General features: G+C 41.2%; 1 protein-coding gene and 1 long non-coding RNA gene across 2 annotated transcripts in view; one reads left to right on the top strand and one right to left on the bottom strand.

Moving 5' to 3' along the window:
- The first annotated feature begins 1,816 nt into the window (after window positions 1-1,816).
- LOC144228094 (uncharacterized) lies at window positions 1,817-12,562 on the top strand. The gene is made up of 3 exons (XR_013334116.1): window positions 1,817-1,907; window positions 2,834-2,962; window positions 12,354-12,562. It is a non-coding gene; the product is annotated as an uncharacterized LOC144228094 (long non-coding RNA).
- The window catches only part of LHFPL2 (LHFPL tetraspan subfamily member 2), a 143,521-nt gene continuing 133,076 nt past the window's right edge, over window positions 8,885-19,329 (bottom strand). Inside the window, exon 6 of the mRNA XM_077759895.1 lies at window positions 8,885-9,928. Within this exon, the coding sequence (XP_077616021.1) occupies window positions 9,666-9,928 (263 nt within the window). The 3' untranslated portion in view covers window positions 8,885-9,665. The remainder of the gene's footprint in view (window positions 9,929-19,329) is intronic.

Here is a 19,329-nt window from a genome sequence, read left to right as displayed (position 1 = left end):
TTTTTTTCAGGTTTTTTTTTTTTTTTTTTTTCATGGTTCAGTCCTAGAAGACTATATATCACTAGGAATTTATCCATTTCTTCTAGGTTGTCCATTTTATTTGCATATAATTATTTATAATAGTCTCTTAACATCCTTTGTATTTCTGAAGTATCTTTTTTAAAATCTGATTTTATTTATCTGAGCCCTCTTTTTTTTTTTAATAAGTCTAGCTAACGGTTCTTCAATTATGTTTATCTTTTCAAAGAACCAGCTCTTAGTTCCATTGATATTTTTCTGTTCTTTTTAGTCTCTATTTCATTTTTATTCTCTGATCTGCTATTTTTTTCCTTCTACTAACTTTGGGCTTTTTTCTTTTCCTAATTTCTTATAGTGAAGTTAGTTTATTTTTCTTTCTTAAGGTGGGCCTCTATTGCTATGAACTTCCCTCTTAGAACTACTTTTGCTGTGTCCCCTAAATTTTGGTATGTTGTGTTTGCATTTTTGTTTGTTTCAAGGTATTTTTTATTTCTCCTTTGATTACTTTGTTCACCCACATTGGTTGTTCACAGTTGCATGTTGTTTAGTCTCCACATTTTCCAGTTTTATTCTTGTAATTGGTTTCTAGTTTCATATCAATGCGGTTGGAAAATATGCTTCATATGATTTGTTTCTTTACATTTATTAAGAATTGTTTTTGTGATTTACATGTGATCTGGAGAATGTTTCATGTGGTCTTGAGAAGAATGTGTTTTCTCCTGCTTTTGGATGGCATGCTCTGTTTGTTTATATCTAGTAAGTCCATCTGATCTAATATATCATTCCAGGTCAATGTTTACTTATGGATTTTCTGTCTGGATGATCTGTTTGTTATTGTCCTACTGTGTCTTTCTACCACTGCTTTGTATTGTTTCGTTTCCCTTTCCCTTTAGGGCTGTTAATACTTGCTTTATATATTTAGCTGCTTCTATATTGGGTGCATAAATATTTATAAATGTTACGTTCTCTTGTTGGAGTGACCCATTTATCATTATGTAATACCCTTCTTTTGTCTTTTTTACTGTATTTTAAAGTCTATTTTGTCTCATATAAGTATTACTCCAGTTCTCTTTTGGTTTATTTTTATGTGAAAGATTTTCTTATCATTTCACTTCCTATCTGTGTGTGCCCTTACATCTGAAGTGAATCTTTTGTAGACAGCATAAAGTTTGGTCTTGGTTTTTTATCCATTCAAACCACTCTATGTCTTTTGATTAGAGAATTTAGTCCATTTACATTTAAAGTAATTCTTGATAGTTATGAAATTACTGCTATTTTGTTCATTGTTTTAAGCTGTTCATATGTTATTTTTCTAAGTTCTGTTGTTCCTTAAGTTCTGATTTTCAGATTTTTTTATTAATAATTTATCAAGGAATGTACTGTTCCTAAGTTTGGGGGCCTAGTCTTTTGTTCTTTCTTTAGGGAAAATTGCTGGGTCAAAACAGAAGCATTATCTTGTTTAACTCTTCCTCCAGTGTGGGACTTGAACTTATGACTTCAAGATTGAGTCACATGCTCTACCAACTGAACGAGCTGGGTACCCAAAGTGTAAGCAGTTTTAAAGACCTTTGTTGTGCATTGCCAAATTGCTCCAGAAAATTTTATCAATTTACACCCTGTCAGTATTGTATGAAATGGCTTCTTTATACATACTCTGCCAAATTGGATCTCCCTTTTCTAAAGTATTTGTCACCAGTAGGTTTTTATCAAGTTTCTTTTTTTAGATTCTGATTGCGCATAGGTGATGGCTCATTCAACACTAATCTGTTTATTTTTTTGGTTTTGCTAAATAGGAGTTACCATGTATCCTGCATCCACAGAGAAATCTTCCACTTCCGGAAACAACTAAGATAAGGATAATAGGATGGAAAAAGAAGTAGTGGACTCAGGTAGCAAATCCATTGAGGCTCTCTGGGTAAAATTAGATTGGTTTTAACAAGTTAGTGTTATTCTTCAAGATTTTTTCATCTAATAACTTTTACTTAGGACTTTATACCAGAGTATATTAAATAGCCATTATTCTTCTATCAGTATTGCTAATAAATGGTTCCTTCACATTAGCTACACTAATCATTACTCAACNAGGATGGAAAAAGAAGTAGTGGACTCAGGTAGCAAATCCATTGAGGCTCTCTGGGTAAAATTAGATTGGTTTTAACAAGTTAGTGTTATTCTTCAAGATTTTTTCATCTAATAACTTTTACTTAGGACTTTATACCAGAGCATATTAAATAGCCATTATTCTTCTATCAGTATTGCTAATAAATGGTTCCTTCACATTAGCTACACTAATCATTACTCAAGAACACATATGACTAATCCTTCCCACATGACCCCTAGCCATAATATGATTCATCTTAACATTAGCAGAAACTAGTCAAGCCCCATTCGATCTAATAGAGAATCAGAACTTGTTTGCGGATTCAGCGTAGAGTATGCAGTAGGCCCCTTCACCCTATTTTTCCTAGCAGAATATGCTAATACTATAATAAATATTCTCACAACAATCCTATTCTACAGACCATTCCACAACCCATATATACCAGAACTTTTTTCATCTAAAAACTTTTACTTAGTGGGGACTTTATACCAGTGTATAATAAATGCTTTACATACAACACTGAATTCTCATACCAAACCTATGATGTATTTTCTATTATTGGCTGCATTTTTATAGATGAGTAGAAAGTTATCCCAGTCACTCGGTGGTGGTGAAGGGGCAGCTAGACCCGTGTCCCCTCCCTCCTGTCACATAGGGGACCTCTGCCCCTTAGTACCACTTCTTTCCAACTATTCCTTTTCCACTTTTCCACAGTGATATCCATAATTCATACCCATCCTTTGGGGACAGGACTTGAGGGGGAAAAAAATCAGTAACCAAGAAAAAAATTACAGCATGTACTTTTGAAGTCTCCATACCAAGGCCTAGCTCTGCGATATGTTGGTGAGTACCTGCTGTACCGTTATGAAACAGTCTTTGATATTTGTGTGTCTGTTTGGAGAAACTTTAGTTGAGGTCAAATCCTTATTAGGTTAACTGTGAAGAAAATGGGCTTTTTAGCTAATAATAATAACTGCTTATCCTGGATGAGAGATTGTTCATAATGAAATTATAACTATCAAACCACCATTTGTAATACTGCTGTCATACACCTGATGAACTTTTAGTGGCAGTTTTCAGGACTGAGTGAATTGAGACATGTGGTGTCATCTTGAGAGGTATGAAAAACTACCAGATCTTTATCTGAAAAGGGAGGAGAGAGCAGTTTTCGTCAGTTGTCATCTTACGGTCTTTTTGGAGTGGTACTAGGAAGTTATTCTAAGACTCACCTACACAGAGATGTTGGTGTTCCGCTGTGGTTTGTATTGGTCTTCTTTTCACCATGTACCTTTTAGGTAGAAGGAAACTACAGCTGTTTGAGAATATATAGACTTGGGTGTCAAGCCTGTCTCTGAGCCCCTTGGCTTTGCCTCTTGGTAGCTTTTTAAACTAGAGCAAATTATTTAACTTGAGTTAAATAACTCAATAAATAAATTTAAATAAATAAAATAAATATAAATGTGTTACTTAATTAATTGTTTATCTGCAACATGAGAATAATTTTCTTTAAATTGAGTTTTGATGGATAAATCAGTTATACTAAGTACTTAAGACAGTATATGCGCAAAGAAAGTGCGCAGCCATTAAGAACTCTTACTTTTCTGTCATGTGTTTCAGTGACTTCCAGATCTCTTTGTCTAACCTGATCTTCTCTCCATACTCTGTTCTGGGCTGCACACAGGACTTCTCCACCGGCAGCCTAGGCTGAGCCTTCCCCGCCTTTACTGTTTCTGCTCCTCTTGGATTTCTATCTTGGTGATAGCATCACTTTCCACCCAGTGGCCAATTCATGGAGTCACTCTGGACTCTCTCCTCTCCTCTTTCCACACCCCCTCCCACTTCTGACTAGTCACCAAGCTCTCCATCCTTTTTCTAAAACCTAATTCATTTTATGGTCTTCACCATCACCTGCCTTAATTCAGGCTTTGTTCTCTTTTTTTTTTTTTTTTTTTAATGTGGTGTTTTGTTTTTTAATATATTTTTTTTAATGTTTATTTATTTTTGAGAGACAGAACATGAGTGAGGGAGGGGCAGAGAGAGAGAGAGGGAGACAGAGCATGAGTGGGAGAGGGGCAGAGAGAGACGGGGACACAGAATCTGAAACAGGCTGCAGGCTCTCAGCTGTCAGCACAGAGCCTGATGTGGGGGTCGAACTCACAAACCGTGAGATCATGACCTGAGCCGAAGTTGGACGCTTAACCAACTGAGCCACCCAGGTGCCCCTCAGGCTTTGTTCTCTTGAAAATAGGTTAAAGTGGTTTCCCCCATGGACACTAGGTTGACTGCTTACCTACAGATGTTAGATTTTTGTGGATATTTTGCTATAAAAAGCCAAAGAGCTGCAAATATCTACATGTTATTTGATTGACTTTTCCTTCCCAGGGGTTTTACTGCTTCCTCTTATTTATGCTTTTATCTACATCCTGTGTACCTCAGCAAAATGAGCAGTTCATAACTTAAAAGACTTATCTTGTAGAACTCTGTGTGGTGAGGAAGAAGCTGCAAGGAAAAAGATAGTAGTAGGGACAGCAGTTGCATGACCCCAGCCAAATGATTAAGCAGCTGAAATAAAGACAATTATTGGTTCTTGCTGCTTTGAAGACTAGGCTAAAAGTTTGCCTTGATGTTGTTATTATCCTTTAGTGTTTCGGAGTTGAAAAGGTGGTGAGTTATGGAAAACTCCTGAAATAACCCACTTAAAATAAATGTCCAACATAGTCAAGACTGTTCTTGAGTAGTTTTAATGTTAAGCAAAGACTTTAAGGAGAGCTAGGAGTAAGTTAAATGCAGTGTTCCAGGAAGATCAATCATGGTAAGTTGATCCAGTAGCAGAACTGCTAGGTAAAAACTAAGGATGAAATGGGAAGCAGTTATGAGGATTCCCCAGCCTCTGCTGACATGCAAAGTCTGGGTCCTTTCTCTTTTGCATTAAAGATAGGATAGTTGAAAAAGCAACTAAAAATTTCCAAATTTGCTTGAGATATTTAGATTAACTTGTTTGGAATATTTGTTGCGTGAGTGATTTGGATAATTTTGTCAGCTTTTAATTTTTATTTCTATCAGAAACCTAGCAGGTTTCAGGCATGTTTAGAAGCCAAAGCATAAATGTTGTTTCAGCTGTTAGGGGCCCTCAATCAGAAGAGAAATAGCCATTTTTGTTTATTCTGTCAGATAAGTGCTTCATGGGATATGGAGAGTTGAATCACTTTATGAAATATGTTGTTAGTGTCATCTCTGAATAAATAAATGAGAATTCTTCTTCTTGATAAGGCTCAGTATGGGCAGGATTACCTTCAAGAAATGTGGATGTGGAACTGCTCCACAACTGGCTTTTTCATCTTGGAAGAGACCATGCCCTTCATCTGACTTTCTTCCTTGTCGTTATCACACACAATTCTTTGTAAAACCTTAGTGATACTTAGAAGCATCTTCACATTTTTTAAATTTATTGTAAAACCTAAGATATTTGTATAGTATTTGAGAGTCCTTTCTCCCCTCCATTTATATTGATGCTTCTCCAAGGAAGAAATGTGTACTTAATATTAAAGTTAAAGCTAACCTAAGGTAGGGATACATATGTTACTAGTGAATGGAATAAAGTACCTGAATATTTTCCTCATCATTAATATTACATATAAGTTAATGTTTATCATAAAGATTGGTAGATGTTTTCTTGAGAAACTTACATATATCCTATTGAAACCAATATACTTACACTTGAAAAAATCAGAATGAGTTTCCAAAATCTGGTTTAATTAAGATCTGGGGAGGGGAGGGCACTGTGAAATACATATGCACAAGAACCTAATCAATGCTAGACAGACAATGTATTAGTTTACAATACAATAGGATAACCACAAATTTGAAGGCTCAAGTTGAGTCCATTAGCGGTAAATACAGTTTTCTATTTGGCTCAAGTGGCTGCTGAATATCAAGTGATGCTGAGTTCCTCCAAAGCACCTAATAATCCCCCAGCCTTGGAAGGAGTTTCACCACAGTCTCAGAAGAAATCCCAGTCGTGCCTTTAACTCTTCTGGCCCTTGGGAGTCTTTGCTGCCCCAATACAAATACAGGCCAGGGATTTCTAGTGGCCACGTGTTATTGCACAGAGAGGTCTGTTCTAAGCCAGACTCTTATGGATACAAAGGTGTGAGATCATCCCTTAAATAGTGGTCTAGCATTAATGTGGTCTCTCAAAGCATGTTAAGAAATAGCTCCTTAGTGATTATGTACCAGCTACTAGTTATCACACTAACAGAAAAGACAACGTGGCAGCTTCACATTTCACATGAAAGACTAGCATTCACTGGGCCTGGTGCTGGCTTTATTTTCACATAAATCTAGTGATTATTTTAATTTAGACCCAGGAATAAATGATTCCATACCAGTCTTGTCTTCACATCAGTTTGTGTAGCATTTAAATTGTTACGGGTTAATGACTAAGCCATGAAGGCAAAAAAAATGTTTACCTCTCCTTTGCCAGAACAGAAATAATCCCTGTTCTGACTCCTGTCCAGTTTCCCAAAACAAAATAAAACAAAACATACATACACCTTTGTTATTGCACATCTTTCACACAGACTTGTGTATGTATAATATACATATATATTTTTTAAATATGCTACACATAAAAAAAGACTATGGCACTTTACATGTTTAACAAAGATCATTACACCACAGAGGTTTGAAAACTATACAAAAATCCCTACACAATTAATGTAACATTGTTGAATTAAGCACACAGGTTTAAAAAAATCCACAGAATCCAAGGCAGATACTTCTGCCTTCTTGGAGTTCATTGAGAAGCCCAGCCCATCACAAAACTAAGCGCAGATGCAGGCAAAAATAAATAAGACTTTTCTGGTAGTAGTAATGGCCCAGGTGTATTAGACTTTTAGACTGAGGTGATTAGGTGATTGGTATTAATTACAAAAGTGTGAGTCAACAGTCCAATTGTTTAACATATTTCTAACACATTCCTCATATTCAGTGGTTTTTAAACAGCTGTATAGTTTTGGTGTAGACTAGAATGATTTTAATATACCATTTCCCCCAGTCAAATCCTAGCTAATGGACTGAAGCTTTAAAAGGCCCAACATTACTTCTTACTCTGTCTCTGCTAGAGAAATTCCATCTCTGCTCTGATTATTCAGTGTTGAAGTAGTTTTTAGTGGTTTGGGGTTATGTGTGTGTGCACGTGCTTTGTCTTCTGTAGCATTCAGACTGATGGAGTAGAACACTGGCCAAGAGAAGTCACATTTACACTTGTGACTTCTGTTATCAGGGTGTTCTAGAGATACATTTAGTGGAAGTGCAATCCGATAGTAAAGATGATGGACATGCTCAGAGGAGCGTCAGGGCTTAGGACTTTAACCTGTAAGAGGAAGGTTAGAGTGTAAAATTAGTGTTAGGGAATTAGGAAAAGGGTTCTCTATTTTTTACAGAAAAAAAGTGAATCTTCTGAGAAAAGGAATTTTCTTTAATGAAAATTACTATCCATGTTGAAAAAGTAGTTACTATGGTCATTGGGGCTTGGTTAGAGCATATAAATGCATAGTCAGGGACAGGAGCCCTGTCCATTGGCTGGCTGCCATTACCTATTTCTGTGTGGTGTTAGAGAATTAATGTTTCCTGAGCCTGTACCGAGAGCTGCTATGAGGATACCTATTTATCCCTTCTCTTTTCAAAAGAAGTCCTAGGGCTTACATCGTGCATATTTTGAACTTTGGTCTAAGAATGGTGAACTCATTAAGGCCAGGTTCTACACTACCACTCCTCCTGTGCTTAGGTTTTAATCTGTGTGATAGGATGGTTTGTGGTATAGACCAGAAGCCAGAAGGGAATAAAACTTCAGTCGCTCTATTCCAGGTACATACAAAGCAATTACTTGTTTTGCACCAAGGCATGTTTTTAGAATCAGCCTGAAGAGGATTCACTTTGGGACAAGCTTGTCAAATCTGAATCAGGGTTCTGTGCCTCGTGGCACTTACAATACAATACCTTACACAGAGCAGGTGCAGAGTAAATTATATGTTAAGCTTTCAAAACAAAGCCCGTTCTCATGTGAGCAGATTCATAAACCCAAATAGACCTATTCTTTTAACTGTTCCAGAAGTCTCACAGCTCCAACTCCACTTGCTTAAATTTCTCTCTCGTTCTGAAGTTCTGAAGCTTGGGGCAGTACCCAACCGGGTTCTTGCCACTGAGATCATTCCAAAGTAAATTTGAAGTGATGGCTAATACCATGCTTATGAATCAATTTTACTGACAATTTATAGAAACTAAGATTCAAATCTCCTGAATCCTTTTAATAGTGGTGGTCCATTATTTTTGTAAACAGTTATAGGCAGGCGCTTTAAGCTTGGGTTGGCTCTCATTTTTGCATTAACTTTCTACTCTGTGCTTTTCTGGGTATGAGGCCTTTGATGCAAATCACCCATTGCAGTAATTTTAATGTTACTTTGGTCTGCTTTCAGGATCAATACCAGTAACTGGGGAAACTTAACTCCTATGACTAGCTCTTTTTTTCCTGCAAAGAATGTCATTCACTTGCTGCTGGGGTTGGAAATACAGCTGACTACCACATGGTTACCAAAGAGTGGGAAAAGGTCTCCCCGTAAGTGCTGAGATTCTGGCAAGTTTTCCCACTGAACATCTGAATGAGCCACAGCTGGCCTGGAGATCTCTGTTCCTGGAATGAGGAAACGGTGAGGTTTCCTTGGCAGTCAAAGCTCAGTCCTAACCCTAGGAGAAAAACACAAGAAGACACTGGGCCAGTGCCGGTGCTAGTCTGACTGCTGGGAAGTGGAATGAATTTGTCTTCACTAGCAGGATTTTCTTCTTTTATGCTCTTGTTCATAGAGGTCCTTATTCCTTCCTTCCTTCAAATTTCTAAAATCTTGGAAGTACAGTTTAATCGATCTACCTTACCCTGGAATTCAGCCTAAGTAAGTCCCATAACAGCATTCCACACTGACCTGCTCACCCCTCGGTCAGCTAATTAAGAGGCAGCGTCCTATTAGGCCCTCAAGCACACCTCCTATCCCCAGTAAGTATGCAGTCTTCATTTGAGTCTCTGAGAAAACATGGAAGAACTAGGAGGCGAGAAAAACACCAACCCCCAAACCTCATTCTGAGGCAGAGATGCTCACAGGCATGCAGCCTTGTGGCAGAAACACATCTCAAAATAGGGTGAAAATCTAGCTCGCAATCTCCTCTGTTATCAGAGGAACTGCGTCCTTAATGGCTTAGATCATTCTCCTTCGTTGAGCCTGGGGGGAGATGGGAGTCAGACAGACTTGTCAACTTCGTGTCAGGCTTGGTGCAGAATTTTTATATTCCATCTCTGACAGCTTGCACTGTGGTCCTCGAGTGCCGTCACTTAGCTGGATGTTGCCTCTCACTCGTCCTGTTAAGGCTCGGGCTGTGGAATGTAGGCTTTGGTAGATAAAGGCAAGTTCTTCACTTGACTCAGATGATGAAATCAGAGGGGTACTATTTCACAAGGTTACCGTAGGAAGAAAGTGGCATTTGTGTCTCTTCCAAACTAAAGGAGGCATATAAGGCTTTTCCCCTCTTCGATTTCTTCCTGAACTTTGTCACTGGAGGTCGCAATTTCTGCTTGTGCGGAAAAGACGGCACAGATGAAGGTGAGGACTGTGCCTCCGATGGCGGTGTAAAAGGCCCAGCCCAAGGAGCAGTCTCCGGGTTTATAGGCCGATGCATAGTGTCCACAGTAGCCTATGGCCTTCTGGCAGCCCCAGCCAGCAGGGTAGAGTATCAACCCCAGGATAAGGAACAGTCCTGCAGGGCAGAAGAGAAGACAGGTGAGAACCCCCCATGGCTTTCTGATGTAAAGTGAGTAACTGTACAGATACTGTACAGCCCAACTGCTTTGGGCTATGACATCTGTTTTGCAGTATCAAGTGTTAGGGACTGTTTCATGCAACTATTCTGACTTGATCAAGAAATCTCATCACTTTCTTAGAAATATTTTTAGCCTCTTTCATACATGTTGGAATGTGAACTCAATAGATTTCTAGAAAAGCAAATTAAACTTGTTACTGTTTCTTCCCATAAAGCTCTTATAGCACTGAGCATTTTCCTTTAGGTCTAAGGCAGACTTTGGCAAACAAAGGCCCACAAGTGATATGTGGACTTGGTTCTATAAATAAAGTTTTATTGGAACGTACCCTGGGGCCATTCGTTTATGGACTTGGTCTGTGGCTGCTTTGGTGCTGCAACGGCGGAGTAAGTAGTTTTGACAGACCCTAGGCCGAACAAGATCTAAAATACTTACCATCTGGACTTTTGCAGGGAAAGTCAACCTTGTTCTAAGGAAATTCACACAGAACCATGGTTAAATGCAAGAGACCGGATCTTAACCGGAATTAAAGCCTGTGAGCAGTCTTTTTGTTGGCCGTCACCAACAACTGACTGCACACCCGAGTCAGAGATTTCTATACTTATATAAGCATTTAGAAACCCCCTGCAAACTTCAGAAGAATTGTTTCATCTGAATGCTTTTAGAATGCTTTTCAATGAATTTGGCCCTGAGTAGACACTAAGAAGCTCTGTTTCCACTTGCTGACCCCACTACCCCATCATACTAAATGTTCATTTTTCTCTTCCTTATGGTTTTACCGATCACTATGTAACTGAGAGTTCCTCTTGCCAGTTCTAGTAGTTGAGGAGCTATTCTGGGGCCAGGACTGAGGCAAAGCAAGTGAGACAAAGTGTAAGGAGACGGTCACTCTTGGGGTTCTGTGATGTGGGCCGGAGTGCTTTGCCTGCCCCACCTCCAGCCCTGCTACCAGTCTCACACCGAAAGCTGCTTCTAAGGTAGTCCAGAACCTGCAGTGACCAAGGCAGTGGAGGGCCCCAAATCTTACCCAACAGAACTTTCTCAGTAAAAAGAATGTCGCAAGAGGATGGCCTTATTTTATGTGGCAGGAGAAAAACGGTTTTCTCTGCAAAATGACACCTATATAATCAAGATCGCTAACGTATATCCCCCCAGAGCTGTTTTTCAGATACCTTGCAGGAGCAATTCTATCCTCATAATTTAATCTTGGTTCTAAATTCTGTGTTCCTACCTTTAAATTCTCTGGGTTTACCACACCGAAGCTTCCAAGTCATTTACAGCAACTTTCCCACAAAAAAAGAACATGACTGAACTGGTGGTAGAGTATTAGGTTTGGACAAGATCAAGGACTGTGTTTCATCAAACCACAGATCACAACTCTCACAGCTCTGTCTTCATCCTCTGATGGCATCTTCTGCCAAGTATGGCACTTCACGTCTGACTTTCGATCTGATCATCCTGCTTCCCAAATTAATCCCACTGTTGTACGCTGGAGGCCTTAGAGGACTTTCTAGCAGGGGTGGAATAGAGGGAACCGGTTCCTCTGTTCACTGTCTGAAGAAAGGTGCTTCAAAAAAGCAATCTTTCTAACCCTGCAACCCTGTACTTCTCCGGAGGTCAGAGAGCTGGGAGGTAGGTAGAGGAATGCACTGCAGGGTCAGATGGGTAAGTGAAAGGAACAGCTGACTGAAGCATCTTGGAGAGGTGCGGTCAGAGACGACGGGAAGCATGGAGCGCATGCCCCCCAGGACAAGGCCGCCAGTGAAGAATGTGTTGGTCCTCTGGAATATGCGAGGTCTTAGCAAAGACTTCCTGAATTAAGAGGTAGTTCAGTTCAGAGTTACCTGCTCTGAGTTCAGGGTATGATACAGGCTTGAATGCAAGCTTTTGCCATTTTAAGACTGGTGACCTTAGAAAAAAAGATCTCTTTAACTTGTCTGATTACGATTCCTCAGCTGTAAAACAGGCTAATCCTTAATTCATAAAATAGTTGTGAATGTTAAAGCATCTTCAAAATACTTTCCATGCCCATAACAGTAACAGTAGTAACAAAACTGGAACATAGACTAGCACCTGACAATAGGTTAAAGCCTTTGGCAGGCCCCTCCCATAGAAAAGCAGTTTAAAGTTCACAAGTTATGGAGAAGCAAATCCGTGCCGTTTTGAGGGCATGTTTTAAAAGGTGCAGTAATTGGCTGGAGAGGGGTGGAAGGGAGAACCCAGCTACAACATAATACCCTTGGAAGAATATACTCCCCTCCACCTGAACATATCTTACTCAGCTGGGGAGATCTAATATTACTGAGCAAATTCTTTTGTATTTCAAAGGGCCTATAGTAAAGCCTGATTAATCCCCATCTCATTCCCTAGGAATCTTCACCCAGGGTCCGTGGAACTTTGGTGGTGTCTTGGCACAGGTACTAAGTTACCACCTGGGGAATGGTGAGGTACCACGGCGGGGACTTCTGCAAGGACTCAGGGGCACTGTGCGGCATGGAGGCTCTGTGGTCAAGCCCTAGTGCCTGAGGTGAGGGAGCCTACTGAGCTGCTTGTCACTATAAAAGACCTGAGTGTTCACATTTAAATTGTGTCTCTGATTAAATACTATACATATCATTTGTATTATGTGGCTTAAACGAACCCTGTGAGTAAAATTAATGTTTTTTATTGTGATCGAGACAGAAGACAGAAAACATGGGCTTTACTGTCATACAGGGATGGAGTTGGTTGTAGGACATAAAAAATACCTTAATTTGGCTGTTTCAGAACCTTCTGGGAAGGAGGAAGTTTCAAAATAAATAATTAAATAACACAGTCTTTATTTTAATATCCGATCCTCCTTCACCAGCATAGTCAAAAACATCGACCAACACTGCTCCTCAGCTCTTTTAGCTGTTCTCCTTTCTAATAGCTCAGATAAGGTTCCAGAAATGCTTCAGCCCATCTTAAAATTCTGTGGCAGCTGCTGGCTGATCAGTGTGTGAGTAAGGACAGCAGGGAGACTTTTCTTAACGTAGAAGGGTGCCATGCTTACGAGTTTGTCCAGAGCCTCAGCGTGAATATTTATAAGCCCCCAGGGCAGTCCATGTGGGAGGGTAACACACAAGGCGGCCTGTGGTATGTCTGCAAGCCCCTGTGGATGTGATCTGTGCTGAAACCACAGGCTGCCACCCAGGGCACCCAGCCTAGACAGACACGACAGTGCCCTGTCCACATTCTCGGAGGAAATGACCACCGTCTGCCTTGCCCTGGCTGGTGGATGTCTCCTCCAACACTCATCAGAGTGGTTATTAGTGTGGTTAATGCCATGAAAATGCAAGACCTGGGTTTCACTGAGAGAAAACAGTGGGCTTTCAGGTAAGAAAGAAAGAAAAAAAAAGTCCCAATTTTCAGCTCTCTGGTATTAAGACAAAGGAATTCCAGAAAGTTTAAGGATTCAGGTGACCCTCTCCAGTGACTGCCACACTTAGTCCTTACCTTACAATGTCCTGACTCCACTGCTCTTGGGCCCAGTGCAGCTTCTGGGGAGCCTGGGTAGTACTTCCTGGGCCCTGATAAGCATTCCTTCATGCTAAAACACCACTCTAATGGATTCTTTTGCTTCTTAACAAAAGTGAGAAAAAAATCCATTAAGGTTCCCCATCTCAGAGTGAAATCCAGCTTTTCTTTCTCTCCTTGGCCTTCAAGTCCCTATCATCCAGCTCCCTAGTACCTGTTCAAACTGACCCCTACCTGCCTTTCTAACCCTTGTGCTCTCTGCTCTAGCCTCACCAGCCAGAGGGCTTTTCCTTGGACGTGCCAGTCATACTCTGGCCTTTGCACTTGGTATTCCTCTTACTGGCAATGCTTTCCTTCCAGACAGCTTTTAGGTGACAAATGCCACCTTGTTGGTGTGGTCTTCGATTCCAATCTATTTAAAATTCCAACCATATATCTCCCCACTGTCCCTCCTTTATTTCTCCTTTGCATTTATTACTAACATAGAATATATTACTTTGAATCATATGAAACTTGGAATTTCATTTGTGACCTACAAAAATGGACCTATCATATAGTTCAACCTACTACTTCACTTATTTTGATTGTTATCCGTCTCCATCCTAGACTTTAAACTCCACGAGGGCAGGGACTTTTGTATTATGTGGTTAACCACTACGAAGCCAAGACTCAGAAGAGTGCCGGGACATAGTTAAGCCTGTAATAAACTCTCTCTCAACCATGGTGCAGCCTGTGAAAACCAGTGGAAGGACAGATACCAGTCAGTAAGAATGAAATGTACCAGTAGGAAAAGAAATGGCAACTCTTGGTTTTTGGTTTATCCTGTCGCGCTGTCCTGTTCCAGGCCTGAATCCCAGTGTTTAGAAGCAAACTTAAGCCCTGATTTCCAAATAGGCTTAATGATACCAGCCAATGAGACAAAATTCAAGTCTTCAGTAGGCATATTGGACAACAGGTAGAATGACATAGTAAGACCTACCAAGTCTGCTGAAAATTGGGCATGGTTGTTCGGGTCCTCAATTTGGAATATACTCAGGGACCGTCAGCTTGGTTGTGGGTTATAGCCAGAGACCAAATGGCAGGTGAAGTGTGCTCTGGAGTGAGCTTAACATAAGAGCCATGCCAGAAAATGGTCTGATCTTCCTCTGCAACTACTACAAAAGCAGTTTCTGAAGTTAGGTCAGCCTGTAGTTGTCTCTGGGGTCTGTCACCTTGTCCTAAAGCATTACTGTTTTGGGAGGGGGGTGATAGAGAAAGGGACTAGGCCAGTGGGCTTTTGCTTTTCTTCTAACTAGTGTCTCTTCCCATGTGCCTGGCGGTGCAGTGTTTGGCCCAGGTGGGAGGAAGAAAAGCAGGGAGAACGATACTGGCCAGCAGCCAAAGAAAACAGCCAGCAGTGAAAGAGACAGTAAGTGACTCAGGTGACTGATAACCTCTTCCATGGCTCAACTTGATAGAACGGTACCCAAGAAGGTACCGTCTTCCACAACTTTAAAAGATATCTTCATCCTCATACCCTAACTTCTCTCTTGCTAGCAGCCTCCCAGTTCATTGCCCCAAGAGGATGAGAAGATGCCAGCACTGCTCATCATGGGGTCACGAGGGTATGACTTAGCTTTATCTGGGGAAGAAAGAATGAAAGGAACTGGTGATTAGTTACGTGGACCACCCAAGACGCCACCACAGGCTGGAGACAGTGCCCTGACAAGCCCAGTAAGGCTGACCATATGGTGTCAGTTCCCTTATGATCTGTCACATGAGCTATCACAATGCAGTGCCCACCACGTCCCTCTGCTGTTTAAGTAATATCTACCCCTTCCTGGATGGAGCTTTCAGATTTCAACCCTGGATTCCCAGCAGTTTGATCTTGCTTCACAGGAGTTTTCAGTCTCTTTGGCAACCTAAACATGTGGTTTGGATTTAAGTCTAATAATTAAACTACATGAGCTCCAAAAAGATTGGAGTTATGTATTATCAGAGCATTTCCAGTGCCTAAAATCTAGAAGGTGCTAAAAAAAAAAAAAAAATGCACCAAGAAGAGTAGAGTCCTCATATTGTTGCTTTGTGATCCACATTCATTGACTGTGATTAGACCAGCCACAAAGTTGTATACCTTAGGTAATTTTGGGACTACTGCCCTGGAATCAAATAATGATAGCAAATGTAAATTTTAAAGAAATCCTTTTGGTGAGAAGACGAGCATCTCCATAATCCTGCTAAGCCCCCAATTTTAGAAAGACTAGGAGGTGCTGAATATAATAAATACTCTACTTGGTCTGAAGATGACTACCTCAAGTTTTATGAGATGCCAGGAAGGGGGGATTCCATTCTGAACCATAGCTCTTCAGTCTGTGGAGGAAGTGAAGAAAGTCTCCATGCTGTTTCAGTCTTTTCCTGGCTGTTAGAGGGTCACCTCCTTCCCTCAAGATCAACCACACAATTGTGACTCTTTGACCACCAGCTGGCCAAGGGTATGGACTGAAGGTTTCTTGTCTTTTGTGGGTCACCCACCATTTGTATGGAAGAACACCATTTTTCCTGGCCTGAAAACATCAGAACTAAAGGCTGGCTCCTGTTCTACAGAATAACAAGTGGCTTTCTGGATCTCACATTCCTACTTCCTCTTCACAGGCTTCCAGACAAAACTGCGAAGAGCTTAGACGTTAGTTTGCAAAGCAGTTTTCTCAGGACAGGAAGAAAAGAAGGCCATCTGTTACTGCTATTGTCAACCTGTGGCGAAGCCCCCAGCGAAGGACACAACAGTGAGCCTCCACTGGATTGTAATCAAGAAGCTCATCCTAAAGCTGTGAAATATCCTAATCTCTCTGGAGAGTGAGGACACAGCAGACAGTTGACAGCAGGCTTAGTAGCTTGTCCTGGTGCCTGGCACAGTAATGAGCAGCCACCACAGGGGTAGAGGACTGGGGTCATGTAGGGTTTCATAGGCTTTCAACACTTTTAAGCCAGTTATACTCAAGGAATCTGGTCACATCACACACCTCACCATCCCCTGAACAAGGGGCCCATACTCAGGCTGACCCCTTGGGTACTCCTCTATCTGGAAATATCCCCTCTCCCCCAATTCAAATGTCACCTCCATGTGAAACATGTCACCACTTCCGGCCAGAATGGTATTTTCTGTGTGCTTCTTAGTACTACCCTGTGCATATCCCTCTTCGGCTCTTTATCACATTGTTATTTCTGTATATTTGTTCAACTATTTATTGAGTTCCCTCCGAAGCATCAGTCATTATACTCAGCCTTGAGGATATAGTAGTACCCAGTATCGTAGGGCTCTGAGCCCCTTGAGGGCACGAAATTTTATTTCTTACTATACATGACAATTTTGTCTTAGCATTTACCATAAACCTGATGGGTGTGTCACAGTTAACTCTGGATCACAAAGGTCAAGAGCTCAATTTACTTCTTTGAAATAGCCATTGATTCATTTAGGAACGCAGCCAGGGACCCCTTTCAGGTCTACTCTGTGACTCAGGTCTGGGATATGGACTCGGCTTAGCCTGCCCCAGGTTCCGTTGACCCAGCTCAGTTCACCACAGCGTAATCCCAGGAGGCTGCCCCTGCCCCCACACCCCCTACACCTCATTCCCTTTCTCCATGGCAGCCATCTCTGTAGTAGGAAGCAAGGCAAGTAAGAACAGAGAGTGACTGCCTTTTAGCATCCCAGCCCCATTCCAGGACACTGTGCATAGAGCATTCCAGGCTTACAGGGAACTCCAATAAGCAGGTTCAAAACTATATTGATAGTACAGGATTAAAGGAAAACTAAGGACAGTCCTCCTTGTAAGAGTTTTAGATCATCTGCCAGTGTTCTACCTCCAGGTGGGAAGCCATGTTAGCTTTTTCTTCTCAGTATCCTTTGCTGTTCTTCCTTAACTTTGCAATATCTTAACTCTGGAGTGCCCAGGGCTCAATCGTTTGTCCTCTGTACTCTCTGTATCTATCACACTTGGTCCCATGGCTTTAAATATTCTAGGTTGAAATCTACTACACTCTGATCTCCAGATGTGCATATCCCATTGCCTACTCGATCTCTACTTGGGTGTCTAACAAGGTACTTGAAAATTATGTGCAAACCTGACTCTCGTCCCTCCCCAGTCACAAGCTTATCTTTGCTCTGTGGACTTCATAACCTGCAAATCGGAGTTCAGTTCTTATAACTGCTCAGGCCAAAAACCTTAGCATTATTTTTGACTCCACTCTCTCTCAGAGCCCACAGCCCTCTATCAGCAAGGCCTATCAGCCTTCATTCTAACTGTTCCCTGGGCCTGGAAAGCTCTTTCTCCTGATTACCCATAGGACTAACGTGTTTATCTCCTTTAAGTCTTTAAATCTGTTCTCCCGGAGTCCCACCCTGACTGGCCTACTTAATGTCAAAATTTGTCCTCTCATACCAGCATACATAACCTCTCTCACCCTGGCTACACCTTTTTTTCTTCCATAGCATCTATCACCTTTTAATATACGAAATAATCACACGGTTTCCTGTCTCTCTGCCAGTGTAAACTCCATGAGGAGAAAGAACTCCATCAAGTTATCCTTTATCTCAATTGACTAGAACAACGTAAGACATTTAATAGGTGTTCAGTAAATATTTGTGGGATGGAAGAAAAAAGGGTGCTGTGACGCAGATGTTCCATTTTAAAGGAAACCAAAGTAGCATACTTGACAAGTTTTTAAAATGGTCCGAGGAAAAGCTTCATTCAATAACCTAAATCTCAGGCATTGGCAATTTTGGCCAACACGACGACAGCCATCCTTACTAAAGAAACCCACACAAGGTCCAAACCATGGGACTGGCCTTTTACTTGACTGCAGGCACGGAAAACCTCCTGTCTGGCTATAGAAAATGATGTTCTTTGGGAGAACACAAAGAAAAGGGTATTAAGTCAATTAAATGTAATAAATTTTCATCTAGCAGCCAGCTTTAGTTTAGCCTCAAAACTTTGAAATTGTTTCCAACTCTGGCTGGCCTCAGGGAGGACAGCTAAAAAGACAGGCTGTGGCTGCCTTGTGGGAACTTCCCAAGACACAAGATGGGAGGGCAGCAGTGCAGGGATAAACCTGGAGAAGTTCAGGAAAAGGGCAAGTGACAGAAAGCAGAGGGATACAAGGACAAAGGAAGGAGGAGGTGGGCCACGGCAGTCTGGAAAGAGGTAAGGGTGGTATCTAGAAGCAGCTGAGTTTGGAGAATGTAAAGACCAACAGAAGGTGCCAGCATTGAAGGCAGAAAACACAACTGCACTTTAGCCCAGGAACAGACTCCCCCCTCCCCCCGCCACCTCATCAGCAGCCCTGAAGGCAGGGTCACAGGTTAGCATCTGGCGTGTATGGTGTGCATTCCAGGAGAGGAATACCAGGTTTAGTGATTTAACTAAGTCTGGAACCATCATGCGGTACAACAACTGATGTACAGGCTGATTTACAACAAACAGGAATGCTGCTTAACATTCATCTGGATATTTAGCGTTCTTTTCTAAATTTTCATTTTTCCCCAAGTCATCTTCCATGCTAACAGTTGGAAGTCATTTGGCAGTCCTTAATAGCTATCTGTAGATCATCAACTGTTGCTAGGTGAAGACACTTATGTTTCAGAATTCCCCAAGGCAAACATATATTATGAAGAAACACACCATCTCAGACCATCTCCAGTTGCCACTCATTGAATTTGTCACCAAGCTATTCTTTTCCCAATCATCATGGTATGAACCTGTACACTTCTCACGTGCAGGGACAGTGTGAGACACTGTGTAGTGATCACTCTCAGTAATGATACAAGGCTTCACTATGTTATCTCTACTGTTTTAAGAAAGAAGAAATTTAAGGG

Source organism: Crocuta crocuta, unplaced genomic scaffold, assembly GCF_008692635.1.
Source record: "Crocuta crocuta isolate KB4526 unplaced genomic scaffold, BGI_CrCroc_1.0 scaffold162, whole genome shotgun sequence".
Classification (NCBI taxonomy): Eukaryota; Metazoa; Chordata; class Mammalia; order Carnivora; family Hyaenidae; genus Crocuta; species Crocuta crocuta.
Note: the sequence above shows the minus strand (reverse complement) of the source record. Positions and strands in the feature narration are given on the sequence as shown.